We start from the raw sequence: 24,292 nt of genomic DNA, 5'->3' as shown, positions 1-24,292 counted from the left end.
AAAGGAGATAAATCAGAAATTGGAAATTATAGACCAATTAGCTTGTTATCCCGCATCTACAAGTTGTTCACAAGGGTCATTACTAACGAATTAGAAAGAATACTTGATGAGAATCAGCCGAAAGAGCAAGCTGGCTTTAGGAAATAATTCTCAACTATGGATCACCTTCACGTAATATCACAGCTAATGGCGAAAGCAAATGAATTTAAAACACCATTATGTGGCGCCTCCGTAGCTAGGTGGGAAGGAGCAGCAGTGCGTAGCACATGCTTCTTGATTAGACCGGGGTTCGAGCCCGTCACCACCAAATACGGAGGATGCGGAAAGGTCAAGGGAATGACCACCGCATATTCCTGGAGCAATATGGCCTTAGTTGCTAATGCTCCTAAAAACCAAATAACAAACAAACACCATTATGCCTGGCATTTGTGGATTATGAAAAGGCATTTGACTCTCTACAGCATAAGGCAATGTTTCATGCACTGGAAAGACAAGGCATAGATACCCCACATAATATGATTTTGAAGAAAATATATGAGTGTGCTACCTCCTTTATTAGACTAGACAAAGAAAGTAGCAAATTTAAAATTGAGAAAGGAGTTCGACAAGGAGACAATGTCTCCGAAGCTGTTTACTGCTGCCCTTGAGGAAGCTTTCAGAACATTAGACTGGTCGCAGAAAGGAGTCAATGTGAACAGAGAGTACCTAAACCATTTACGATTTGCAGATGACATTGTGGTTATAAGCCACGATCCCAATGAATTAGAGGAAAATCTTAATCATTTGTGCACAGTTAGTAAGGATTTTGGACTAAAGATGAATATGGCTAAAACAAAAGTAATGATGAACAAGTATGCCACAGAAAGGGAAATAATGATTGAAGGAGCAGTAATTGAAAAGGTGGAGTCATATACTTATCTGGGACAAGTTATTAGCTGTAATAATGATAAATGGCTGGAAGTCAAGAGAAGAATAAATTTTGGATGGATAGCATTCAGGAAATATAGTCACATACTGAAGAGCAATATCCCAGTTTGTCTGAAATGTAAAGTAATGAATCAATGTATACTCCCCACCATGACTTATGGAAGTGAAACTTGGTCACTCACCAAAAGAATGGAAGAGAAGCTGAGAACTACCGAGCGAAGAATGGAACGAATTATATTGGGAATCAGACTGTTAGATAAGAAGAGAAACACATGGATTAGGCAGCAAACTCAAGTAAAGGACATTCTTATCAAAACTAAAGAACTAAAATGGTCTTGGGCAGGACACATAGCTCGAAGACATGATGACAGATGGACTAAGAAAATAACAGAATGGTACCCAAGAGGAGCTTGAAGAAAACCTGGAAGACAAAGGCGGAGATGAATAGATGAAATTCATGAGTTTGTGGGTAGTAAATGGATGGCCAGTGCTCAAAACAGAAGGAACTGGAATGTTGCTGGAGAGGCCTTCATCCTGCAGTGGATTGAAAATGGCTGATGATGATGACTCCCAGCAGTCTCTGAAATATCGTGCATCTTGTTTTTCAGGCTTCTGCTCATTCCAATAGAAGCAGTGCAAGAATCACTTTCACCTCTGCCAGTGGCTACTGTAATCTATTAGTCTTTGTCTCCCCCCAAGAAACCTTTAACAAAAAGAGTTCAGCAAACCTGTAACTTTGAGAGTATCAATGGATTCAGACGAAGCTCCATGTACTATTGGTGATGTGTGAATGTAACTCCAGTTCACATAGGGAGATCAATGGTGACATGAATAATTACGAACCTATTAACTTCTATTCCAGTGAACATTATGAATTCACTGATTGAAGACAGTCTAATCAGGAAAATCTAATGAGGAATGCAGTATAACTGCATTCGTCATTAGATTTTCTGCAGTCACTACAGAGATTTCTTAAGTGGAAATCTTTGCTGAGCAATCTAATTGTATACTGTGACATAGTAACAGATCTAGATGCATAAAATAATTTTGATATTATATATACTTAGATTTCAGAAGAGCTTTTGATACTGTTCCAAATGGGATTCTTCCTCTTGCTCAGAATAATTGCCTGAAAGGGCATAAATTCAAATTGAGTAAAGACAGTTGTAGGATAGATGTTCAGAGGTTTGCCTTTAGCCAGTGGGTGGTTGATTCCTGGAACAAACTTCCATCTGTCATTGTAGAAGTTGATAGCTTAAACAGATTCAAGGCAGAACTAGACAGACATTTGGAGTGAGTGGATGGGTGAAATGAGAAGGGTGTGGTTTTTTTTTTTTTTTGGCTGATGCTATATAAGCTTGCTTTCTTGCATCATGTGCCCTTGCTAATGCTAAATAATAAAAAAAAAAAAAAACTACTGTACAAATTGGACAATTGTGGCATTAGGAACAAATTATCTATGGATAAAGGGATAGTTGAGTGTTAGAAGACACAGTGGTTGTAGTAGGCACTGCTCTTCTTAGATTTGGCCCATTTTCAATTCACTTAGCCTTTGTCACTATAAAATTATAAATGCACCAATAAAATTGTAACCTTGAACTAATGTTGTTAATGGAGTTCCTCAGGTTTCAGTTTTGGCCCATTGTTGTTTTAAATATCTATTAATGATTTTGATGAAGGCACATCAGGCTTAATATCTAAGTTTCCAAATGATAAAAATGTTACATTTGAAGTTTAACATTGACAAATGCAAGGCATTTCTATGCATAGGCATATCAGTAATCCCACTGTGGTATTACACCGAGAGAATTTGAGAACAAAAAATACCTGAGATAATTGTGCAGATATGAAGTTTTCTGAACAGTGCAGGCAGGCTGCTAAGAGAACTCATGGGGTTTTGTCATTGATATTTGAGAATTTTTCCATCTGCGATAAGGAGGAATGATTATACCGTTAATGCGATAATGATTATACCGTTGTATAAGGCACTGGTTAGGCAACTTTGTGTATAATGCATACAGGTCTGGAAGCTTCGTTTTAAGAAAGATGTGGATTTGTTTCAATGGTTGCAGAGAAGTGCAACGAGATTTGTCAGGTAAAAAAAAAGGGTACTTGTAACAAGAAAGGCTCCAATTCTGCAATATTGCATTGCCTGGAAACTATTCATTTGTGAGACCTTATTAAGTTGTTTGCAACTTTGAATGAATTAAATAAGCTAAATGCTGATGGCATCCTGCATCTTCCTTAGACAACACACACACACACACACACACACACACACACACACACACACACAATTGGGCATAAATTTAAACTGAGGGAGAATGATTGCAGGATAGGTGTATCAGAAATTTATCTTCAGCCAGCAAGTAGTTGGTTATTGAAATTATGAAATTGGGTAGTTTGACTAAATTTAAGAAAGAAATCTACAAATTATTAGAGGTTGGACAGGCGATGTAGGAAGTAATGGCATTTTTTTTTTTTTTTTTTTTTTTTGGTTATGCTGTATAAGTTTGTTTTCTTGCATCAATTGCCCTTACTAATAGTGAAATATGTAAGCCAATGAGATATTCATCTCATTTTTTTTTTCCCTCTGAAGGTCTTCAGTAACCTCTGATAACATACCCACATGAAAAATAATGAAGCAATCCTGTATGATATTCTCTGTATGACTGTGAAATACACAAAACTGAAACAATCGAGCTTTTTCAAGAAGCCTATTGGCATCTGCTGTACCCAGATGCACTGTATTTAGATGGGCTGAGTGGTTCAAAGATAGCAGAACACAACTCTATTCCAGAATGTCCATCAGCATCTACAAGTGATATAACTAGTGGTACAGCATCTGCTGTTATCCTTGAAGGCAGATGATGAATTATAGTCAGAAAACTTTAAGAGGCCTTGGTATTAGTTATGAGTGCACAAATCATTTTGAAAGAACATTTAGGAGTGATACACCTATTTGTTAATTTATTGACTTCTTACTCATAAACAAAGGAAGGTTAGAGTTGGCAACTGCTTTTACCTCAAAAAGAAATCTGTCAACATTAAATTTTTTTTTGGTAGAAGAGTCACTGGAGATGAATCACGAACCCATCAGAACATTCCTGAATCAAAATAAGAGTAACAAAGTTCAGAATGAAGCATGGCACATCTCCACCTATAGTGAAATGGTCTGTTGATGTCTGCTGGCAGATATATAATCTTTGTCCATATAAAAGGCATTATTTATGCTCATGTTGTGGGAAAAGGTATTGTATGGCTAATATTACAGTGAAGCTCTAAAAAAAATTGAATCAGAACGTGGGCCAGATTTGAAAAGACCCATTTGGAAACATACAAATAGCAACTGCATTATGACAATGGAAGATTTCACATCATTAAAGCAAAATGGCAAACTTTTAGTTCAGATCTTGAACTATAAGGTTGTCATTTTCCATCAGACACTGAGCTAAGAATATATTAAATCGTCATGCAGGATAAATTAAATCATCTCTCAAACAACAGCTTTTCTGAAGTATTCAGAAAATGTGTGGACAGATAGGAAACGTGTATTGAACTAATTGAGTAGGACAACTAGTTTTGCATTGAACTAATTGAGTAGGACAACTAGTTTTGCATTGAACTAATTGAGTAGGACAACTAGTTTTGCATTGAACTAGTTGAGTAAACTTGAGAAAGAAATTGCATGTAATGTCTTTCTCAAGTTTAATTAAGATCTAAATGAATTAAAATCAAAAAGAATTAACCATTGTTAGAGATGTAGCCCTGCATAATGTTTTGTGAGTTTTTGTTGATATTCTTATTCCGATTATATATTGTTGGCATTCCACACGATAAAGTGACAGAACAACTCAAAAAAACAGAAGCTGTTTCTCATTATAGATATAATTTTGATACTAATATAATGTCTGCTTCCAGTGCTCTTTTAACATATATTCTTATTAATATAAATTAAAAGGATGCAGATTTCAAAATATTTTGGAGATAACGGAAACAACTGTGGCAAGAGAAGTAGTAGTAGTAGTGGCATGTGATGCAAGAAAGCAAGCGTATGAGCTTATGCAGCATCAGCCAAAACAGAAAAAGAAAAAAAAAATTACAAAACAATTCCCTCTAAATATTTGTCCAGTTCCTCCTTAAATTTTTTTAACCTCTCAACTTCCACAACGACAGATGAAAGTTTGTTCCAGCAATTAACCACCTGCTGGCTAAAGGCAAATTTCTGCACATCTATTCTACATCTGTCTTTCCTAAATTTCAATTTACGCCCCCTTAATTGTTCATAATCTGAACAAATGGAAGAATCCCATCAGAATTCAGTGTGCTCAACCCGTTCAAGGCCTTATACACCTCAATCAGATCACCTCGCATGTGCCTAGTCTCCAGCTGCTGCAATTTGCAGAACTTAAGCCTCTCTTCGTAAGAGGATCCCTTCATTCCCCTCACCAATCTCAATCTTGTTCCCCTTCACTGTACATGCTCAAGCAAATCTACATCCTTCCTAAAATGAGGCCTCCAGACATGTATGCAGTACTCAAGGCATGGCCTGACCATTGCCTTATACAGAGGGACAATCACCTCCTTTTCCCTGCTAGCAAAATTCCTATATATCATTGACAAAACCCCATGACCTGCCCTGGCAGCCTGTCTGCATTGCTCAGAAAACTTCATATCTGACTGCACAATTACTCCCAGGTCTTTTTCATTTTCTACCACCTTAAGTGTAGTACCACACAGTTGGTACGTTTCTCTGGGGTTACTTCTACCCATATTCAGTACTTTGCATTTTTCAATGTTAAACTTCAATTGCCACTTCTCAGCCCATCTGCCCAAATTTTCTAGATCCTGTTGCAGTAACACACTGCCATTACTGTCATTAACAACCCTGCCAACCTTTGTATCATCTGCAAACTTCGATACTAAGCCTGATATACCTTCATCAATATCATTGATAAATATACAAAACAACAGTGGACCCAACACTGAACCCTGTGGGATCCACTGATAACATCAGTCCACGAAGAGCAGCACCCATTGATTACCACCCTCTGTCTTTCCCACTCAACCATCCTTTTATCCATTGTAGCAACTACCCTTAATACCATTCTGCTCCAATTTGTACAGTAGTCTTCCATGCACAACAGTGTCAATAAAAGAATAGAACAAACACTCAGCTTATGAATTTAAACACCTTACAGAATAACAGGAAAAAAGATACATTATTACATGGATCTCAGTTTGAAGTAGATAAAAATAAATGAAAGTGGTAAATAGTTTGCCACCTTTGTTGTACTCATGCCAGTTCTGAAAACTGTCCATGTGTGGCATTATATGAATTCCAAGGGAAACAAAAATTTCTGATTTTGGTGTACTGCATTTTAATAGCTTAAATGTTTTTATAATTGTTAACTGCATTTTAGCCGACCGGGCTAGCCGAGTGGGTAAAGTACCTGCCCGGCAACCCAAAGGTCGCGGGTTCGATTCCCGCCTCGGGCTTGGATCAAAGTACTGCAAAAAACCTTGGGAGGTGCAATATGGCCACAGAAGCCAATGTGCCAACAACTACCAAATCAAAAAAAAAAACTGCATTTTAGGGTTTCTTATTTATAGCATAAAACAATGTATTATCTCTTTTTTTTTTTTAGTTGGTTGGCTCTGCACCACCATTTCCTCATGGAGTGATAGATCCAATAAAAGATATTGCAGAGGTAAATGCTAAATTTTAAAATATAACTTTTGACTGTATAAATTTATGATTTATGAGCAGCTGTTTTACACATGCATGATGTTCCAATTATTGTAGTCTTTGATCTCTTTCAATGCTGTGTTAAACTAAATTAACCCACCAGCTGGCATATCACTTGTAACACTTGACTGGTGCATCTGAGTCCGGCATGGTTATATGGAAGTGTTTGGAATAAAGGCAGTAAATAATTTAAAATTGGGCACATCTTAATGTATTTGTTAGCTTGACAGTATAAGGGATATAAGAAGAAATAATTTTTAAATTATTATTTTAATTATTTTTTCTTTATAAATTAACATTTAAACCAAGATTAAATATCATCACAACTAGTGATATTTTCATAAGCATACAAATGCGTGCAGAGATCTGTGGAACATCTTTTAAGCATATGTAACAAAAATATATTTTTAAAGTATTTAAAATAAAAGTTTAAGAATAAAACTTTAAGATTTTTAGAAATATTTTTAAAAAGTTAAGAAATTAGAGAGCCAAAATTTGTGATAACAAATAAAAGTCAAAAATAAATCTGCAAATGCAATCAATAACGTTATATGCTGATGTAATTATAAAGGTTTACTATTTGTTTTTTTAGTATTCTGGGCAATGACAATGGTCACATGTGCTGCACATTAGCACTGAGAAAATGCAAGAAGATTTATTAAAATAAGAATTCCACATACTCGATCAGCTGAACAGAATATTCAGTCCACTAACAACAGTTGACCAAAATCTCTTAATCCAAATTATGCCAATCCACTCGCACACTTCAAACTAAAAAAATGACATGTAAGATAAGCAATCAAAATCCAAAATAAATTAATGTTAGACGTATCTCTGTAGAAGTAATTTTTTCTTACCTGTGAGGTTCATTAATATTACAAATCATGGCATTCTCAACAAATACTTAAACCCATTGTTACCTGAACTGTTGTACAGGCATAGAAATCCCAATACTCATCAGATTTTTTTATAGACATCCTTTTCAAATTCTGACAAAATCAGTGTTGCAAAAGTCAAACATATACTGAATGAATATTAAAATTCATATTTATATCACTGATAGCCATTTTAATTTAATTAATTTATTTATATATTTTGTGCCATGCAAAATTGCAGACGTTGCTGAGTTAAGATTTAAAGCTTAATACACTACTGAATATGCATAAAATTAGAACAGTAGAGTTATTACAGCCCAATGGTAGCCCACAAACTGTTTAGCCCTTTTCAGAACTGAGTTTGCCACACATGGTTGGATTTCCTTGCAGGTGGTTTTTTGTATTATTTTGAAATTTGACAACAATGAAAACTTTTCACAGAAATGCTCTAAAATATTGTGTTCTTATTTGAATTTGTTGTTCCACATTAGAGAAAAACTGTCAAAAATCAAATCATAATTCATAAAAAGAAATTCTTTTAAGAACAAGTTTTTTTCGAAGAATTTATTTTTTTTTAAATTGTAAATTAAGTTAAAACAAGCCTTTTAATATTAATTTTTATGTTTATAGTTAAGTGTTAGAGCAGGTGGCATCGTTAGTATCATTTAAGTATATCTCATATTGTGAATACCTTCACGAGTTACCATGATGTTTCACTACCTTGAATAAGTAACGCTTCACCATAGGAGAAGACTATTGTTACTTAATCTCTGCAGATATCACCACCCATATGACTCCATTTCAAAGCTTATTGGCTTCTCATTGGTGGGTGGGCAACTGGGTTGTCATCATTGTAACAACAGGGTACCTGCCTACCCCACCAATGAGGAGCAAATAAGCTCCGAAACGAAAACGATGCCATATGGGTGGCGTCTGCTGAGAATAAGTAACAATAGTTCTCTCCTATGGTGAAGTGTTACTTATTCAAGGTAATGCAACATCGTTGTGAAGGTATTCACAATATGAGATATACTTAAATGATACCAGTCTAACTTTCATTAGTCAAAGATGAGCAGTGCCCATTAATAACCACTCCATGTTCTGATATCAACAGCATTGCTGAAATCTAAGTGTATACAGTAAACCCTCATTAAACCGGACTATTTATTAGGGACTGAGAGATGTTCGTTTTAATGAAAGTCTGGATTATATGAAATACGCTTCGTAATATCTGGGTGTGTTTTTTTTTTTAGTTGTTGGCGCATCTGCTTCTGTGACCGTATTGCACCTCCCACGGTTTTTGCATTTTCTACTCTGATTCAAGCCCGAGGCGGGATTCGAACCCGTGACCTTTGGCTTGCCAGGCAGGCACTTTACCCACCAGCTAGGTAATGTCTAGTGTGTAACAAAGTTGTACACATGGTTCAGTTGATAATCCTCCTTTTGAATAAAATCATTGTTTCCTGAAAGGCTCAACAGTTTCAAAATCAGCACTAAGACACATTTTCTTGTTTGAAATGTTATGGCATCTTCTAAATCTAAAAAGTGAACCTGAGCTCACTTTAAATAGTTCAATTCCTAACTGTGTTTAGCCAGTCTCTCTGCCGCTGCTTGAATTTCTATTCCTCGCACAGCCAAACCAGACAAACGAAGTTGAGAAAACCATTTATACACAGCATAATCTAGTGTTTTATCAGTATGCATCCGCATTCATTTAACTTTACTTTTTTTCTTTCTCCACATATAACTTGAGAACAAATTAGGAATTTCACTTTTTTTACCTTTTAATGTCCGACACGATTTGTTTTGCGATGCTGTACTCAAGACAGATGCTGGACACTGAAGCTCCTTTTTTAAGTTTTTCTATCACCGATAGTTTATCGTGAAGAGAAATCGTTTTATGCTTACGCTTCTGTCCTACGTTGGACTTACTTAAATACATTGTTTAACCGCACTGCACAAATGACAAAAGATAGACGCGCGTAACTGCGGAGCAAACGACAAATAACTGTCTGAACTGAAGCCGGGAACCAGGTTGTTTGTGCAGCATGAATCATCACAACCCAGTGACCTCGGACACAATACATACGACCTTTGAGCCCGATCATCATTTGATTTTTACACTTTTAAATTTTTTTAGAGCTGTCTGGATTACCGAGGACCGGATTAATGTGGGTTTACTGTAATGACAAAATTGTTTTTTTTCATCCAGTTCCTTTGTTACTACATCATATCAGCTAATCAGGTTGGTTGGAAATCTCTCCTTAAATTCTCATTATCATGTTTATCTTTTAGTTAACAAGTTGCTAATTAATGAAATAAATTGTCTGTTGGTAATTGGACTAACAGCTTGGAAATTTGTCAGCAGTGTGGGTTACCTTAGTTACCTAAATAAGGAAAGAAACACAGTTTTTTTTTTTGTTTTTTTCTTATTTATTTATTTATTTTGTATTTTGGCTAGTGCATCAAAGTTCTGTGGCTTCCTTGCACTAAATGGTTAATACTAATTATACATGGTTATTTTATCCCCAGTTTTTTCATAGATGACTCCCAATTGGTTGTTTTTATAGATGATTCCCAATATATTTTTCTGGGCCAAATTATGTTGGTTGTGATATTATAGGCTAGTCCCCAAAGCTCTTCATTCCCAGATGTTAACAAGAATTCTCTCTAGACTTTTCTTTTTCTGCTTCTCCATGTTGTGAAAATTTATTTTTTAGGATATCAGTGCATTTGGGTGGCCACCCCCTTATGATCCTTTCATATTTTTTGGGACTTAGAGGCTTATTCACTGAGAGTTGCAATTTCTGATGTCCACCATGGACAACAGAAATTGCAAAGTTCTATTGATCAAGAGTATTGATGGTTAGGATTGTCTGCTAGGTAAATGAACAATCTGTGCAAGGTAATTAGTTACAGCAAAAGCCTCCCTGCCCACTTCGATGATCACTAAAAACCTGAAGCCTGGTGGACTTTGAACATGATTTTAACATTCACAACTCCAAGGAAAGTGACTTCACAGTTAGGAAAGTTTGACTGGACAAAGTAGAGTTTCAGAGAAAGGCAGTCAGAGTTCCAATTGATTGTGGGAATTGGGCAAACAATGAAGTCAACAGATGAATTTAACAGTATGAGACAAAGAGATTTTAAACCAATGGAGATTCCAAATTACTAAGTCTTTGACAGGGAATATCAGAGCAGACATATGCACAAGTGCAACCTTTGAAGTGAAAGGAATTGTACAGTGATTAATTAGGACAACTGAAATGAACCGCGGCAACTGTTAATTGGGATTCTGTTGGAAAAATTAAGTGGGGTGTGGCAGATTATATGTGGAAATGGGCATCATTGAGATTGGAACTGAGACCATGTATATTTGTGAAATGGATGAGGGAGTTTTTGGGAGGTTTGATCTTTTTGCAAATATGTTTGTTTCTATTAGTTTGACTATTCGTGATGCATTTAGTAGTTAAATTAAAAGAAGAGGGAAGGATGAATTTAAATTTTGGATGTGGCATACACACAGAAAGACTGTACCCAGCTCCTTGACATAACATGGCCTTGATAATGCCCCTCACATTCACATTACATGGACTCCCTTCAATTTGGGCAACTGTACATAATACCTTCTAGTGAAGCTGCTGGTCCTCCTCACTGGGATCCAGTGCCCACATCCTAGGTCTCAGGAATCTATCATGTTTGCTATCCATTGCAACCAGTGGAAACTAAGGAAGGGGGATCCTGGTGGTTGAGGCACCCATCTTCAACATGCCACTTTGGCCCCCTCCTTCAACAAGATGAATAGTACTGGGATGACTTGCCAAGGATCAATCAGCCATTGGGTTTTGCCTTCAAGGGTTAGATATATTAGTGTCCATACCCTCATGGTCCAAGGGACAGGGTTTGGGCTAGCTGCAGTGCAAGTATAGTGTCTGGGTAGCCCTGGCATCCCACCCTGAGCTCATTTATTGCTAGCCAAGTAGTAAGCATTTTATTTGGGCTCCATAGTGACTGGGGAGACTGAGCACTGAACAAAAAATAAAATAAATAAAATAAAGTATTAATCCTGATATCCTAAACTCTTCTGGGACCGTCCCCCCCCCAACAAGATTCCTACAAGAAAATTATACAGCTGAAGAAAATGTTACCTCAGCAAAAAAGGACCCAGAAATGAAGATATGCCAGATCCATCACTTCAGTACCTGATTGTATAATCAAACAGTGAAAATCCCATAGGAAAAATTTCACCTTTCTTCCTGATTTGGGTGATATCAGGAAGCATTTTCACCAAGTCAGGCAAATGGCAACATCTTTCTTTATAGCACAAGTGATAGGCACTCAGAACAGATCTTCCAAGCAACATCCATTGATGGAATACCAATTGTAGTGGCAGATGATGCAAGAAAGCAAACATACAAAGCAAAGCACCAGCCAAAAAAAGAAAGGGGAAAAAATCATATCACCCATCCATCCGCTCCAATAATTTGTCTAGTTCTTCCTTGAATTTATTTAAAATGCCCACTTCCACAACAGATGTAAATTGTTCCAATAATCAGAAGGCAGAAGGACGTTTATCCTACAGCCATCCTTCCCCAATTTCAATTTGTCTTCTTATGTTTATAGTCTGATCAAGAGGTAGAATGCTTGATCAATCTATTCAAACCTTTAAACACCTCAAACAGATTACCTTGCAAGTGCCTAATCCATAAACTTTCAAATTTGCAAAGCCTTTCTTGTAAGACTACTCTTTTGTTCCCTTCACCAGTCTTGTAGCCCTTCTCTGCACCTAATCCAACAGATCGGTGTCCTTCCAAAAATGAAGTCACCAGAACTTATACAATGGGATAATCACCTCCTTACCCCTCGTAGCAAACTTCCTGTATATCTTTGACAAACCCCTCATAAGTTGACATAGTAGCCTATCTGCATTCCTCAGAGAACTTCATATCTGACTGCACAATTATCCCAGGTCTTTCATTTTCCACTACCCTGAGTACCACAGTGGTTACATTAATCTGGAACTACTGCAACACATATGCAGTACCTTGCATTTATCAATGTTAAATTTAAACTGCCATTTTTCAGTCCAACTGCATAATTCTTCTAGACCCTGTTGCAGTAGCATACCATTCTTTACTGTCATTAACCACCCCTCACCTTTGTATCATCTATAACTTAGACATTAAGCTTGATATACCTTCAACATGATCATTAATATATATGTATATATATATAGAAAAGAAAAATGGGCCCAACAGCTCTGGAGGACTCCACTTATTGGAGTCCCACAGATTCCACACAGGTTATTAGTGGTTATCCACTAATAACCACTCTCTGTCTACTTCCACTTGAAAATCCCTTCATCCATAGCAGTAACTTGCCTAACTACTCCAATTTATACAGCAGTCTTTTATGTGCAACAGTATCTAAAGCTTTATTAAGTCAAAGTATAAGATATTGAGATCTGGTACAAGAGTACACGTGAACAGGCGAAGTTTTTATGGCTCCAGCTAATAGAGAAATTTTCTTAAATTTCTGCTTTTTTACTGACTTAAATTGGAATATTAATTTATTTTCAAGAGTTGCTTTATAATCTAGTAACAATACTTTAGTTTAATTTGAACTTCAATAGAGATTTTATAGGTTATTACTTAGTATCGGTAAGGGTATCTAATCGACATGTTGGACAAGTTTTTAATTATATTTTGCCAGTTTATTGACTTAATTATTTTTTATAAGTAGCTTATAGAACTTGTCAAGCTCCGTGGTTTATTTTGAATTTAGATAGCGCGATTTTGAAAGTAATTGATACCTCTCTCCATAGGTTTACCATTCATAACTTGCTGCCATTGTTATATGATACAACGTATACCCCGAACTAGATAGCATATGGTTTAACAGAAAACTAGATAGCAAGTATAGTAGTAGTATCAATTACTCAGTAAAATTTACTAATCTTATTAAATTTCATTGTCAATTAAATTGTTTTTTAACTAAATACATATAAGACCTAGTTTTTAAAAATGTAACATCATAAATTAATACAGTCAGTCCTCGTATAGCACGATAGTTGTGTTCCTAGAAACTCTTGTGCAATGCAAAATCGTGCAATATAAACAACAGGCCCTATGGGAAAAATAGGGTTAGGTGCCGGCCACCCAAGATTGAACACACATTTGTAACCAAAACGTTACAATACACAATAAATAATCGTAATAAAATACTTACGTATTTTAATACGACTATTATGTAATAAAATATTGCTAATGCTTTTGCTTCTATCGTAAGCCAACTTGTTTTTTGTTTGATTTTCTATCCAAACAGATGACAGCGGTTCCATCTCTTCCAATTCCTTGCGTCTTAATCTAACGGATTTTAATTACACTTTGAGTTGTTCCTGCTATGAAAGTTCTTTTTATTTTCTCTGCATTCTTTGTAATTCTCCGCGTTGCCTCATTTAGATCTGTAGCACGTGCAATATCACATGGTCTTTCATTTCGCTCAAAGTGTTTCACAATTTCATATTTTTTCTCTATCGACAGGCGGACTGGCCATAAGCCTTACCGGGGAAACCCCGGTGGGCCGGAGGCCAGTGTGATTTTGGCCATAAACCGTAGTATGAGGCCACCATAAAATTTCCCGGGTAAGAATTTTTGACCCAGTCTGCCTCTTTTTATCGATATTGCTTTTCTTTTTCTCTCTGAATCTGCAGTGGCTTCACCAAGACGCTTCCTTTTCACACCTTTTAAGTATTTTACTCATTTTTAGGGAATAAAGCACAATTACAAAATGAGGAGGCACGCTTGATACACATTACCCCGGGGGCTCACATCTGGTGAGTATGAGCTTGGCAAACTCAGGGTCCTGAGCTGGATATCATCATTCTTCTCTTTCTTGGTTATGCCTTTCTACTCTCTCTCTCTCTCTCTCTCTCTCTCTCTCTCTCACACACACACACACACACACACACACACACACACACACACACACACACACACACACACACACATACGGGGTAAGTCGGGAATTTTTTTTTGGCTGGTGCCGCATAAGCCTCGGGCTTCCTTGTACCATATGGCTAATAATAATAATAATAAACAAAGCTGCGCGCGTGTAGCAACTGAATAAACAACACCGTAAAGGCAGAGATACACTATTAACACTTCACATTTTACTAAAGCACATTTCTAGGGGTTACTACCATAAAACAATAAAACAATTTCCAGTTGCGTTTCTGCTAGTGGAAACAGTTATAAACTGGTAATAAACTCAATCTAATTGCATTTGCGATTATACCGATAGCTGGAATTGTGTTAGTTTTTACGTTATTATGGTGAAATGTGTTTCCCCTTCACTGATATAAAACACATAAATACATTTTCAGAATCTTCTCTTCATTCCTATCGTGTTGCGTTCGGTTGGGGCGATTCCGCGTTTGACTGCCATTTCTTGTAAACACAAAGGCGAATCGTGCATAAGCGAATTCGGTTCGTGTTATATAAGATATCACTCCCCTATTTATAAATCGTGTATGATCAAATTCGTGTAGTGCAAACACGTGTTATACGAGGACTGACTGTACATATAACTGGACAGGAGATAAGAAAGTCATATAACGTAACTCGGAGATAATACTCAATACTGAAATACATGTGTATATATAGTGTTACAACTGCATTGGGATACAAGTTTAGGGTTATATTTTGTATTGGAATTTTATTTGAAATTGAATAGAAATCATGACTCAGACCAGAGCAGCAAAGCAGAAGGCTACAACTAATGGGGGTGCTGTGGCTCAGGGTAGAACTGAAGTGGGGGGAGCAGTTGTCCTCTGAATCACAGCCTTTTCAAATGGACCACTTGTTTGATGTTTGTGGAGCAATCAGGAATGGGACATGATATTGCCAAGGGGAATGTCTTTGTGTGCACGCAATGTAAGGAGCGTGATGAAATCAGGTGCCCTTGAAGGACAGGGTAGATGCCATTGAAGGATTTAAATTGAGGGCCCATCAATCTCTCAGCTGCCTACATCAATGCCAGAACTTTCACTTGAACATCACACAACACTGCAGCAACCCCCAAGACAGAATGTGCTGGTCCCAAAGAAACTAGTTCTTGTCTGTGACTCTATTCTCAGGGAAACATGGAACATATTGTGCAAAAAGGATAGCTGGAACAGGATCAGGGTATGTCTGCCAGAGGCAAAGGTTGATCAAGTAGTAGAGCAGATATCATCTTTTAAGGGAACAAAGGATAATATTGTTGTACACGTTGGTACTAATGATATTAAGAGTAGAAGACCGGAGGAATTACTTAAAAGTACAGGTCAATGTTGAAAAAACCGTGAGTTAGGGTTGAATTTTAAAGTGTCTCCAATTCTGCCCAGACACAAAAGGAGGGAGTATATGATGAGAGCCTTGACAATCAATTCAGCCCTGGAGAGATTGTGCAAGGCTCAAGGGATAGAATTTTTCTCAGCCTGGTCTGTGCTTGTTAACAGGAGTGACTGATTCTACAGGGATGGGATACACTTAAATAGAAAGGGTGCAAGAATATTTGCTGTGCTATTGAGGCATAGTTAGATGGGTCGGAAAACTGCTAGCTTGGGGGGGGGATACACAGACCTAAAGGCTAACAGTGGCCGCAGGCAGAGGCAAAAGTGATTCTTGCACTGCTTCGTTTGAAATGCAATTGAGCGTCTGGAAAGCAAAGCAATGGGGATTTCCAGGACTACTGGGAGTCATAGTGGAACAAGTAAATACATAGGCTGTGTTTGCGTAACTAAGAATAGAAACAGGTCCATGTATACTTGCATGTACACCAATGCTAGAAGTATAGTTAATAAATTTGATGAGCTTGAAGTGCTAGTCAAGACATCAAAGGCAGATATCAGAGACATGGTGTCACCCATACATAAGCAGTGCAGAAATAGAATTTGAGGAGTACAATGTGTACAGAAAGGATAGACAGGACAGGAAAGGAGGAAGGGTTATGCTGTTAGTTAAAAAACACATAAAATCTAAGGAAGTGCATCCAGTTGATGTTGGTGGACACTGAATTGTTGGGACTGTTTGGTGTGACATAAGCACTTGAAAGGAAAAATGAAAGTAAGTTTGTGTTTTAGCATTAGTAGAGACATTTGATGCAAGAAAGCAAGCTTATGCAGCATCAGCCAAAAAAAAAAAAAAAAAAACCCACTTCCACTTCACCCCTCTGTTCGTTCAAAATACCTGTCCAGCTGAGCCTTAAACTTATTTAGGCTATCAACCTCCACCACAAGGGATGGCAGTCTGTTCCACCAACCAACCACCCGCTGGCTAAAGGCAAATTTCCGCACGTCTATCCTACATCTGTCTTTCCTCAGTTTGAATTTATGCCCTCTCAGGTGATTTTTCTGAGCTAGAATCCCATCCGCATTGAGCATGCTTAAACCATTCAAGGCTTTATACACCTCTATCAGATCACCTCGCTGGTGCCTAGTCTCCAGACACTGTAATTTGCAAAACTTAAGCCTTTCTTCGTAAGAGCACCCCTTTGTTCCATTCACTAATCTTGTTGCCCTTCTCTGTACTCGTTCCAGCAGCTCTGCATCCTTCTTGAAATGAGGCCTCCAGACCTGTATACAGTACAATAGGTGTGGCCTGACCATTGCCTTATACAATGGAATAATCACCTCATTATCCCTGCTGGAAAAATTCCTGTATATCATTGACAATACTCCATGAGCTACTCTTGCAGCCCGTCTGCAAGGCTCAGAGAACTTCATATCTGCCTGCACAACCACCCCCAAGCCCCTTTCATTCTCTACCACTGTCAGAGTAGTACCACAGAGTTGATACGTTGCTCTGGGGTTGCTGTTTCCCATGTGTAGTACTTTACATTTGTCAATGTTAAACTTCATTTGCCACCTCTCAGCCCATCTGCTCAACCTTTCCAGATCCTGTTGCAGCAGCATAGTGCCAGTAGTGTCCTTGACAACCCTGCCAACCTTTGTATCGTCTGCAAACTTGGACATTAAGCTTGATATACCATCATCAATATCATTTATAAATACAGAAAACAATAATGGACCCAACACTGAACCCTGAGGGACTCCACTAATAACATTAGTCCACGATGAGCAGTGTCCATTGATTACACTGTCTTCTCCCCCTCAACCACCCCTTTATCCATAGCAGCAATTTGCCTCCAATGTCACACTGCTCCAATTTGTGTAGCAGTCTTCCATGTGCAACAGTATCAAAAGCCTTTGTAAGATCCAAGTATATAATATCAAAGTTATTCCCTGCATCCAGTTCTTTTGTGACTGCATCATAGTATCCAATCAAGTTGGTCAGGCAAGACTTCCCCTTAACAAAACCATGCTGTGTCTGAGCTATAACTGAAGTCTTGTCTAAATGATCCTGCAGTGCTTCTTTAACCAGTGCCTCCATTAATTTTCCTGGAACAGAAGTTAAGCTCACAAGTCTATAATTACTTGTGTCAGCCTTTGATCCTCCTTTGTGAATTGGGGGTCACATTTGCACATTTCCTCTATGGGTACCTCCCCTGAGTCCAAGGAAGCTCTCATAATTATGGCTAAGGGTTTGCTTACTTCCTTTGCTGCCTCCTTTAATATAAGTGGATAGATCCCATCCACCCCGAGTGCCTTTCTTGTGTTTATCTTCAACAGTTTCTCCTCCACTTTACTCCCAGTTATTTCAAGATTCTGTAGCTTACTGCTAGAGTTGAATACACCTCTGGCATTCCCCTTGCTGAATAACTCCTCATGTGTGAATGTCGATGCAAAATATTCATTTAGTTTGTTAGCTACCTGAGCAGGATCATCAACAGTTGACCCATCAATATCAAGTGGACCAATCTGATTCATCCCCTTCCTTCTAGAGTTTACATAAGTAAAGAACTCTTTGCTGTTTTTCTTTGCATCCCTTGCCAAGGATTTCTCGTAATCTGCCTTCGCCCGCCTAACCTCCTTTGTAACCTGGTTGCATATCAACTTGTATCTATCATAGGCTTCTGTGTCATGTGTTAATTTGTAAGTATCCCATGCATTTTTCTTCTCTGCCATATGCCTCATTAGTTCATCTGACATCCATTTTGGCCTAAACCTTGAACAATATTTCTTAGTTGGTATGTAAAGCCTAGTAGCTTCCAAGATAAGTTCTTTGAATGCTTCCCATTTTGAATTTGCTGTTGGTAACATCATCAGTTGGTCCCACTGTATAGAATTTAAATACTGTCTCAGTCCATCGTAGTCGCCTTTACGGAAGCAATAACCCTTCCCTTTACCCTTAATGGTAGTTACCTCTTTGAGTAAATCCCACTTCAGCACACTGTGATCACTGCCACCTAGTGGTTCATTTATCTGCAGATTCTTAATGCATGAAGAATCACTGCTGATAATCAAATCAAGAGTATTACTCCCTCTAGTTGCCTCCCGAACATGCTGATGTAGAAAACAATCATCCAATAAATCCACAAAAGCCCTGCTAGTGTGTGAGTAACCAGCCCCCAAATTCCAGTCAATATCTGGGAAATTAAAATCTCCCATTATAAGACTCTCTGATTTACTGGCCCACTCTATTTCCCTGTACAGTTCCTTATTATACTCATCAGAGTCATTAGGCCTATAGCACACTCCTACTCTCAATTTTGATCTCCCAATGCTTATGTCACACCAAACTGACTCAACACTGCACTGTCCAGCGATGTCGACTGGCTTCACTTCCTTGGTTTTTATGTGTTTCTTAACTAATAGCATAACCCCACCCCCCCTTCCTATCCTGTCTATCCTTTCTGTAGACGTTGTACTCCCCAAATTCCAGTTCTGCATCCCTTATATCTGTGTGACACCAAGTCTCTGATATCCCAACAATATCTGCCTTTGATGTTTTGAGCAATACCTCAAATTCATCAAATTTGTTTACTAAACTCCTAGCATTGGTGTACACGCAAGTATACCTGCACCTGTTTCTATTCTTAGCTACCCTAACACAACCCATGTGTTTACTTGTACCGCAATGGCTCCCAGCAGTCTCTGAAATATCATGCATCTTGTTTTTCAGGCTTCTGCTCATTCTAATAGAAGCAGTGCAAGAATCTCTTTCACCTCTGCCAGTGGCTACTGTCAATCTATTGGTCTTTGTCTCCCCCCCAAGCTAGCAGTTTTCCGACCCACCTAACACTGCCTCGATAGCATCAGCAAATATTCTTGCACCCTTTCTATTTAAGTGTATCCCATCCCTGTAGAAGCAATCTCTCCTGTTAACAAGTACAGTCCAGGCTGTACTTGTTAACAGGTACAGCCTGGACTGTATCTGTTAACAAGTACAGAGTCACCAACAACTACTAGTTCCTTCGGGACCAGCGCATTCTGCCTTGGGGATTGCCTCTGTGTCACGCGATGCCCAAGTGCAAGCTCTGGCGTTGATGTGGGCAGCTGAGAGCTTGATGGGCCCCTCAATTTAGTTTCTTCGAGGGCATCCACCCTGTCCTTCAAGCTCTCATATAGGCCCACAAGAACGCCGAGTTGTTGACTGATATCGATACACTCCTTGCATCGCGCACACACAAAGACATCCCCCTTGGCAGTATCATGTCCCGTACCCGATTGCTCTGCAAACATCAAGCAAACAGTGCATTTTATAAGGCTGTGAGTCAGAGGACAATATGTCCTCTGACTCACAGCATATAGGCCTAATGAAGCTGATGAGTATTATGAGCAATTGTGCAGAGAAATAGAGTGGGCCAGTAGATCAGAGTCTTATAATGGCATAAATTATTTTCCCAGAGATTGACTGGAATTTGTGGGTTGATCACTCACACACTAGTTAGGCTTTTGTGGATTTATTGGATGATTGTTTTCTAGTAGCATGTTAGGGAGGCATCAGTAGTGATTCTTCGTTCATTAAGAATCTGCAGATGAAGGAAACACTAGGTGGCAGTGATCACAGTGTGCTGAAGTGGGATTTACTCAGAGGTAAAGGAAAGTGTTTTTGCTTTTATAAAGGTGGCTATGGTGGTCTGGGACTACATTTAAATTCTATACGGTGGGACCAACTGATCATGTTACCAACAGCAAATTCAAAATGGGGAGCATTCAAAGAATTAATATTCGATGCTGCTACGCTTTTCATACCAACTAAGAAATATTGTTCAAGATTGTTGATCCTGCTTAGGCCTAATTGGATGTCAGATAAACTAATTAGACAGAGAAGAAAAATGCATGGGATACATTAATTAACAGGTGACACAGAAGCCTATGATAGATATAAGCTGGTCTGTAACCAAGTCACAAGAGAGGTTAGGTAGGCAAAAGCATATTACGAGAAATCTTTGGCAAAGGATGCAAAGATTTCTTTAGTTATGTAAACTCTAGAAGGAAAGTGATGAATCAGAGTGGTCCACTTGATATTAATGATTCAACTGTTGATGATCCTGCTCAGGTAGCAAACAACCTAAATGAATATTTTGCATCTACATTCACACATGAGGAGTTATTCAGGGAGGGGAACTGGGATGGATGGAATCTATCCAGTTATATTAAAGGGTGCAGCAAAAGAAGAAAGCAAAACCTTGTCCATAATTATGAGAGCTTCGTTGGACTTAGTGGAAGTACCCATGGACTAGAAATGTGCAGACTTGATCCAAATCCACAAAGGAGGATCAAAGGAGACAGGTAATTACAGACCTATTGGTTTAACTTCTGTTCCAGGGAAATTAATGTAGGCACTGGTTAAAGAAGCATTGTAGGATCATCTAGAGAAGACTTCAGTTATAGCTTGGACGCAGCATTGGTTTGTTAAGGGGAAGTTTTTTCTGACCAATTTGATTTAATACTATGATATAGTCGCAAAGGAATTGGATGCAAAGAATAATTTTGATATCGTATATTTGGATCTTAGAAAGTCTTTTGATACTGTTGCACATGGAAGACTGCTGCACAAATTGGAGCAGTGTGCCATTGGAGGCAAATTGCTGGTATGGATAAAGGGATTGCCCAGTGGGAGGAGTCAAAGTGGTAATCAATGGAAACTGCTCTTCGTGGACTAGTGTTATTAGTAGAGTCCCTCGAGGTTCAGTGTTGGGTCCATTTTTATTATTGAGGATGGTATATCAAGCTTAATGTCTACATTTGCAGAAGATACGTAGCTCGGCATGGATGTTAATGACAGTACGCTGCTGCATCAGGATCTAGAAAAGTTGAGCAGATGGGCTGAGAGGTGGCAAATGAAGTTTAAAATTGACAAATGCAAAGTACTGCATATGGGAAGCAGTAACCCCAGAGTAATGTATCAACTGTGTGGTACTACACCAACAGTTGTAGAGTGAAAAGGAACTGCGGAAAATTGTGCAGGCAGATATGAAGTTTTCTGAGCAGTGCAGACAGCTTGCAAGAGTAGCTCCTGCTGTCTTGTCAATGATATACAGGAATTTTTGTAGCAGGGATAGGGAGGTGATTATCCCCTTGTATAAGGCAATGGTAGTCCTCACCTTGGTTACTTGCATTAGCATTAGTAGAGGCATTTGATGCAAGAAAGAAAGCATATGCAGCATCAGCCAAAAAAAAAAAAAACCACTTCCACTTCACCCCTCTGTTCGTTTGAAATACCTGTCCAGCTGAGCCCTAAACTTATTTAGGCTATCAACTTCCACCACAAGGGATGGAAGTCTGTTCCACCAACCAACCACCCGCTGGTTAAAGGCAAATTTCTGCACGTCTGTCCTACATCTGTCATTCTTCAATTTGAATTTATGCCCTCTCAGGTGATTAATCTGAGCAAGAGGAAGAACCCCATCAGCATTGAGCATTCTCAATCCATTCAAGGCTTTATACACCTCTATCAGATCACCTCGCTGGTGCCTAGTCTCCAGACACTGTAATTTGCAAAACTTAAGCCTTTCTTCGTAAGAGCACCCCTTTGTTCCATTCACTAATCTTGTTGCCCTTCTCTGTACTCGTTCCAGCAGCTCTACATCCTTCTTGAAATGAGGCCTCCAGACCTGTATACAGTACTCTAGGTGTGGCCCGACCATTGCCTTATACAAGGGAATAATCACCTCCTTATCCCTGCTAGAAAAATTCCTATATATCATTGGCAATACACCATGAGCTACTCTTGCAGCCCATCTGCACTGTTTAGAGAACTTCATATCTGCCTGCACAACCACCCCTAGGTCCCTTTCATTCTCTACCACTGTCAGTGTAGTACCACAGAGTTGATACGTTGCTCTGGGGTTGCTGTTTCCCATGTGTAGTACTTTACATTTGTCAATGTTAAACTTCATTTGCCACCTCTCAGCCCATCTGCTCAACCTTTCCAGATCCTGTTGCAGCAGCATAGTGTCAGTAGTGTCCTTGACAAACCTGCCTACCTTTGTATCGTCTGCAAACTTCGACATTAAGCTTGATATACTATCATCAATATCATTTATAAATACAGAAAACAATAATGGACCCAACACTGAGCCCTGAGGGACTCCATTAATAACATTAGTCCACGACGAGCAGTTTCCATTGATTACCACTCTGTCTTCTCCCCCTCAGCCACCCCTTTATCCACAGCAGCAATTTGCCTCCAATGTCACACTGCTCCAATTTGTGCAGCAGTCTTCCATGTGCAACAGTATCAAAAGCCTTTCTAAGATCGAAGTATATAATATCAAAGTTATTCCCTGCATCCAGTTCCTTTGTGACTGCATCATAGTATCTAATCAAATTGGTCAGGCAAGACTTTCCCTTAACAAAACCATGCTGTGTCTGAGCTATAACTGAAGCCTTGTCTAAATGATCCTGCAGTGCTTCTTTAACTAGTGCCTCCATTAATTTTCCTGGAACAGAAGTTAAACTCACAGGTCTATATTATGGCTAAGGGTTTGCTTACTTCCTCTGCTGCCTCCTTTAATATAACTGGATAGATCCCATCCACTCCGGGTGCCTTTCTTGTGTTTATCTTCAACAATTTCTTCTCCACTTTACTCTCAGTTATTACAAGATTCTCTAGCTTACTGCTAGAGTTGAATACACCTCTGGCATTCCCCTCGCTAAATAACTCCTCATGTGTGAATGTCGATGCAAAATATTCATTTAGTTTGTTAGCTACCTGAGCAGGATCATCAAAAGTTGACCCATTAATATCAAGTGGACCAATCTGATTCGTCCCCTTCCTTCTAGAGTTTACATAAGTAAAGAACTCTTTGCTGTTTTTCTTTGCATCTCTTGCCAAAGATTTCTCGTAATCTGCCTTCGCCTGCCTAACCTCCTTTGTAATTTGGTTACAGATCAACTTGTATCTATCATAGGCTTCTGTGTCATGTGTTAATTTGTATGTATCCCATGCATGTTTCTTCTCTGCCATATGCCTCATTAGTTCATCTGACATCCATTTTGGCCTAAACCTTGAACAATATTTCTTAGTTGGTATGTAAAGCCTAGTAGCTTCCAAGATAAGTTCTTTGAATGCTTCCCATTTTGCATTTGCTGTTGGTAACATCATCAGTTGGTCCCACTGTATAGAATTTAAATATTGTCTGTCCATCGTAGTCGCCTTTACGTAAGCAATAACCCTTCCCTTTACCCCTAATGGTAGTTACCTCTTTGAGTAAATCTCACTTCAGCACACTGTGATCACTGCCACCTAGTGGTTTATTTATCTGCAGATTCTTAATGCATGAAGAATCACTGCTGATAATCAAATCAAGAGTATTTCTCCCTCTAGTTGCCTCTCGAACATGCTGATGT

At 38.5% G+C, this 24,292-nt stretch overlaps 1 protein-coding gene across 5 annotated transcripts in view; it reads left to right on the top strand.

Moving 5' to 3' along the window:
• The window catches only part of Sply (Sphingosine-1-phosphate lyase), a 485,520-nt gene that overhangs the window by 293,449 nt on the left and 167,779 nt on the right, over window positions 1–24,292 (top strand). For all 5 annotated transcript variants that reach the window (XM_090378845.1, XM_090378847.1, XM_090378846.1 and 2 more), the window contains one exon: window positions 6,576–6,638. In XM_090378845.1, the coding sequence (XP_090234971.1) occupies window positions 6,576–6,638 (63 nt within the window). The remainder of the gene's footprint in view (window positions 1–6,575; window positions 6,639–24,292) is intronic.

The sequence above is a fragment of the Mastigoproctus giganteus genome, chromosome 8, assembly GCF_048544385.1.
Source record: "Mastigoproctus giganteus isolate SK-2022 chromosome 8, ASM4854438v1, whole genome shotgun sequence".
Taxonomy (NCBI): domain Eukaryota; kingdom Metazoa; phylum Arthropoda; class Arachnida; order Uropygi; family Thelyphonidae; genus Mastigoproctus; species Mastigoproctus giganteus.
This window is presented reverse-complemented; position numbering and strand designations above follow the sequence as displayed.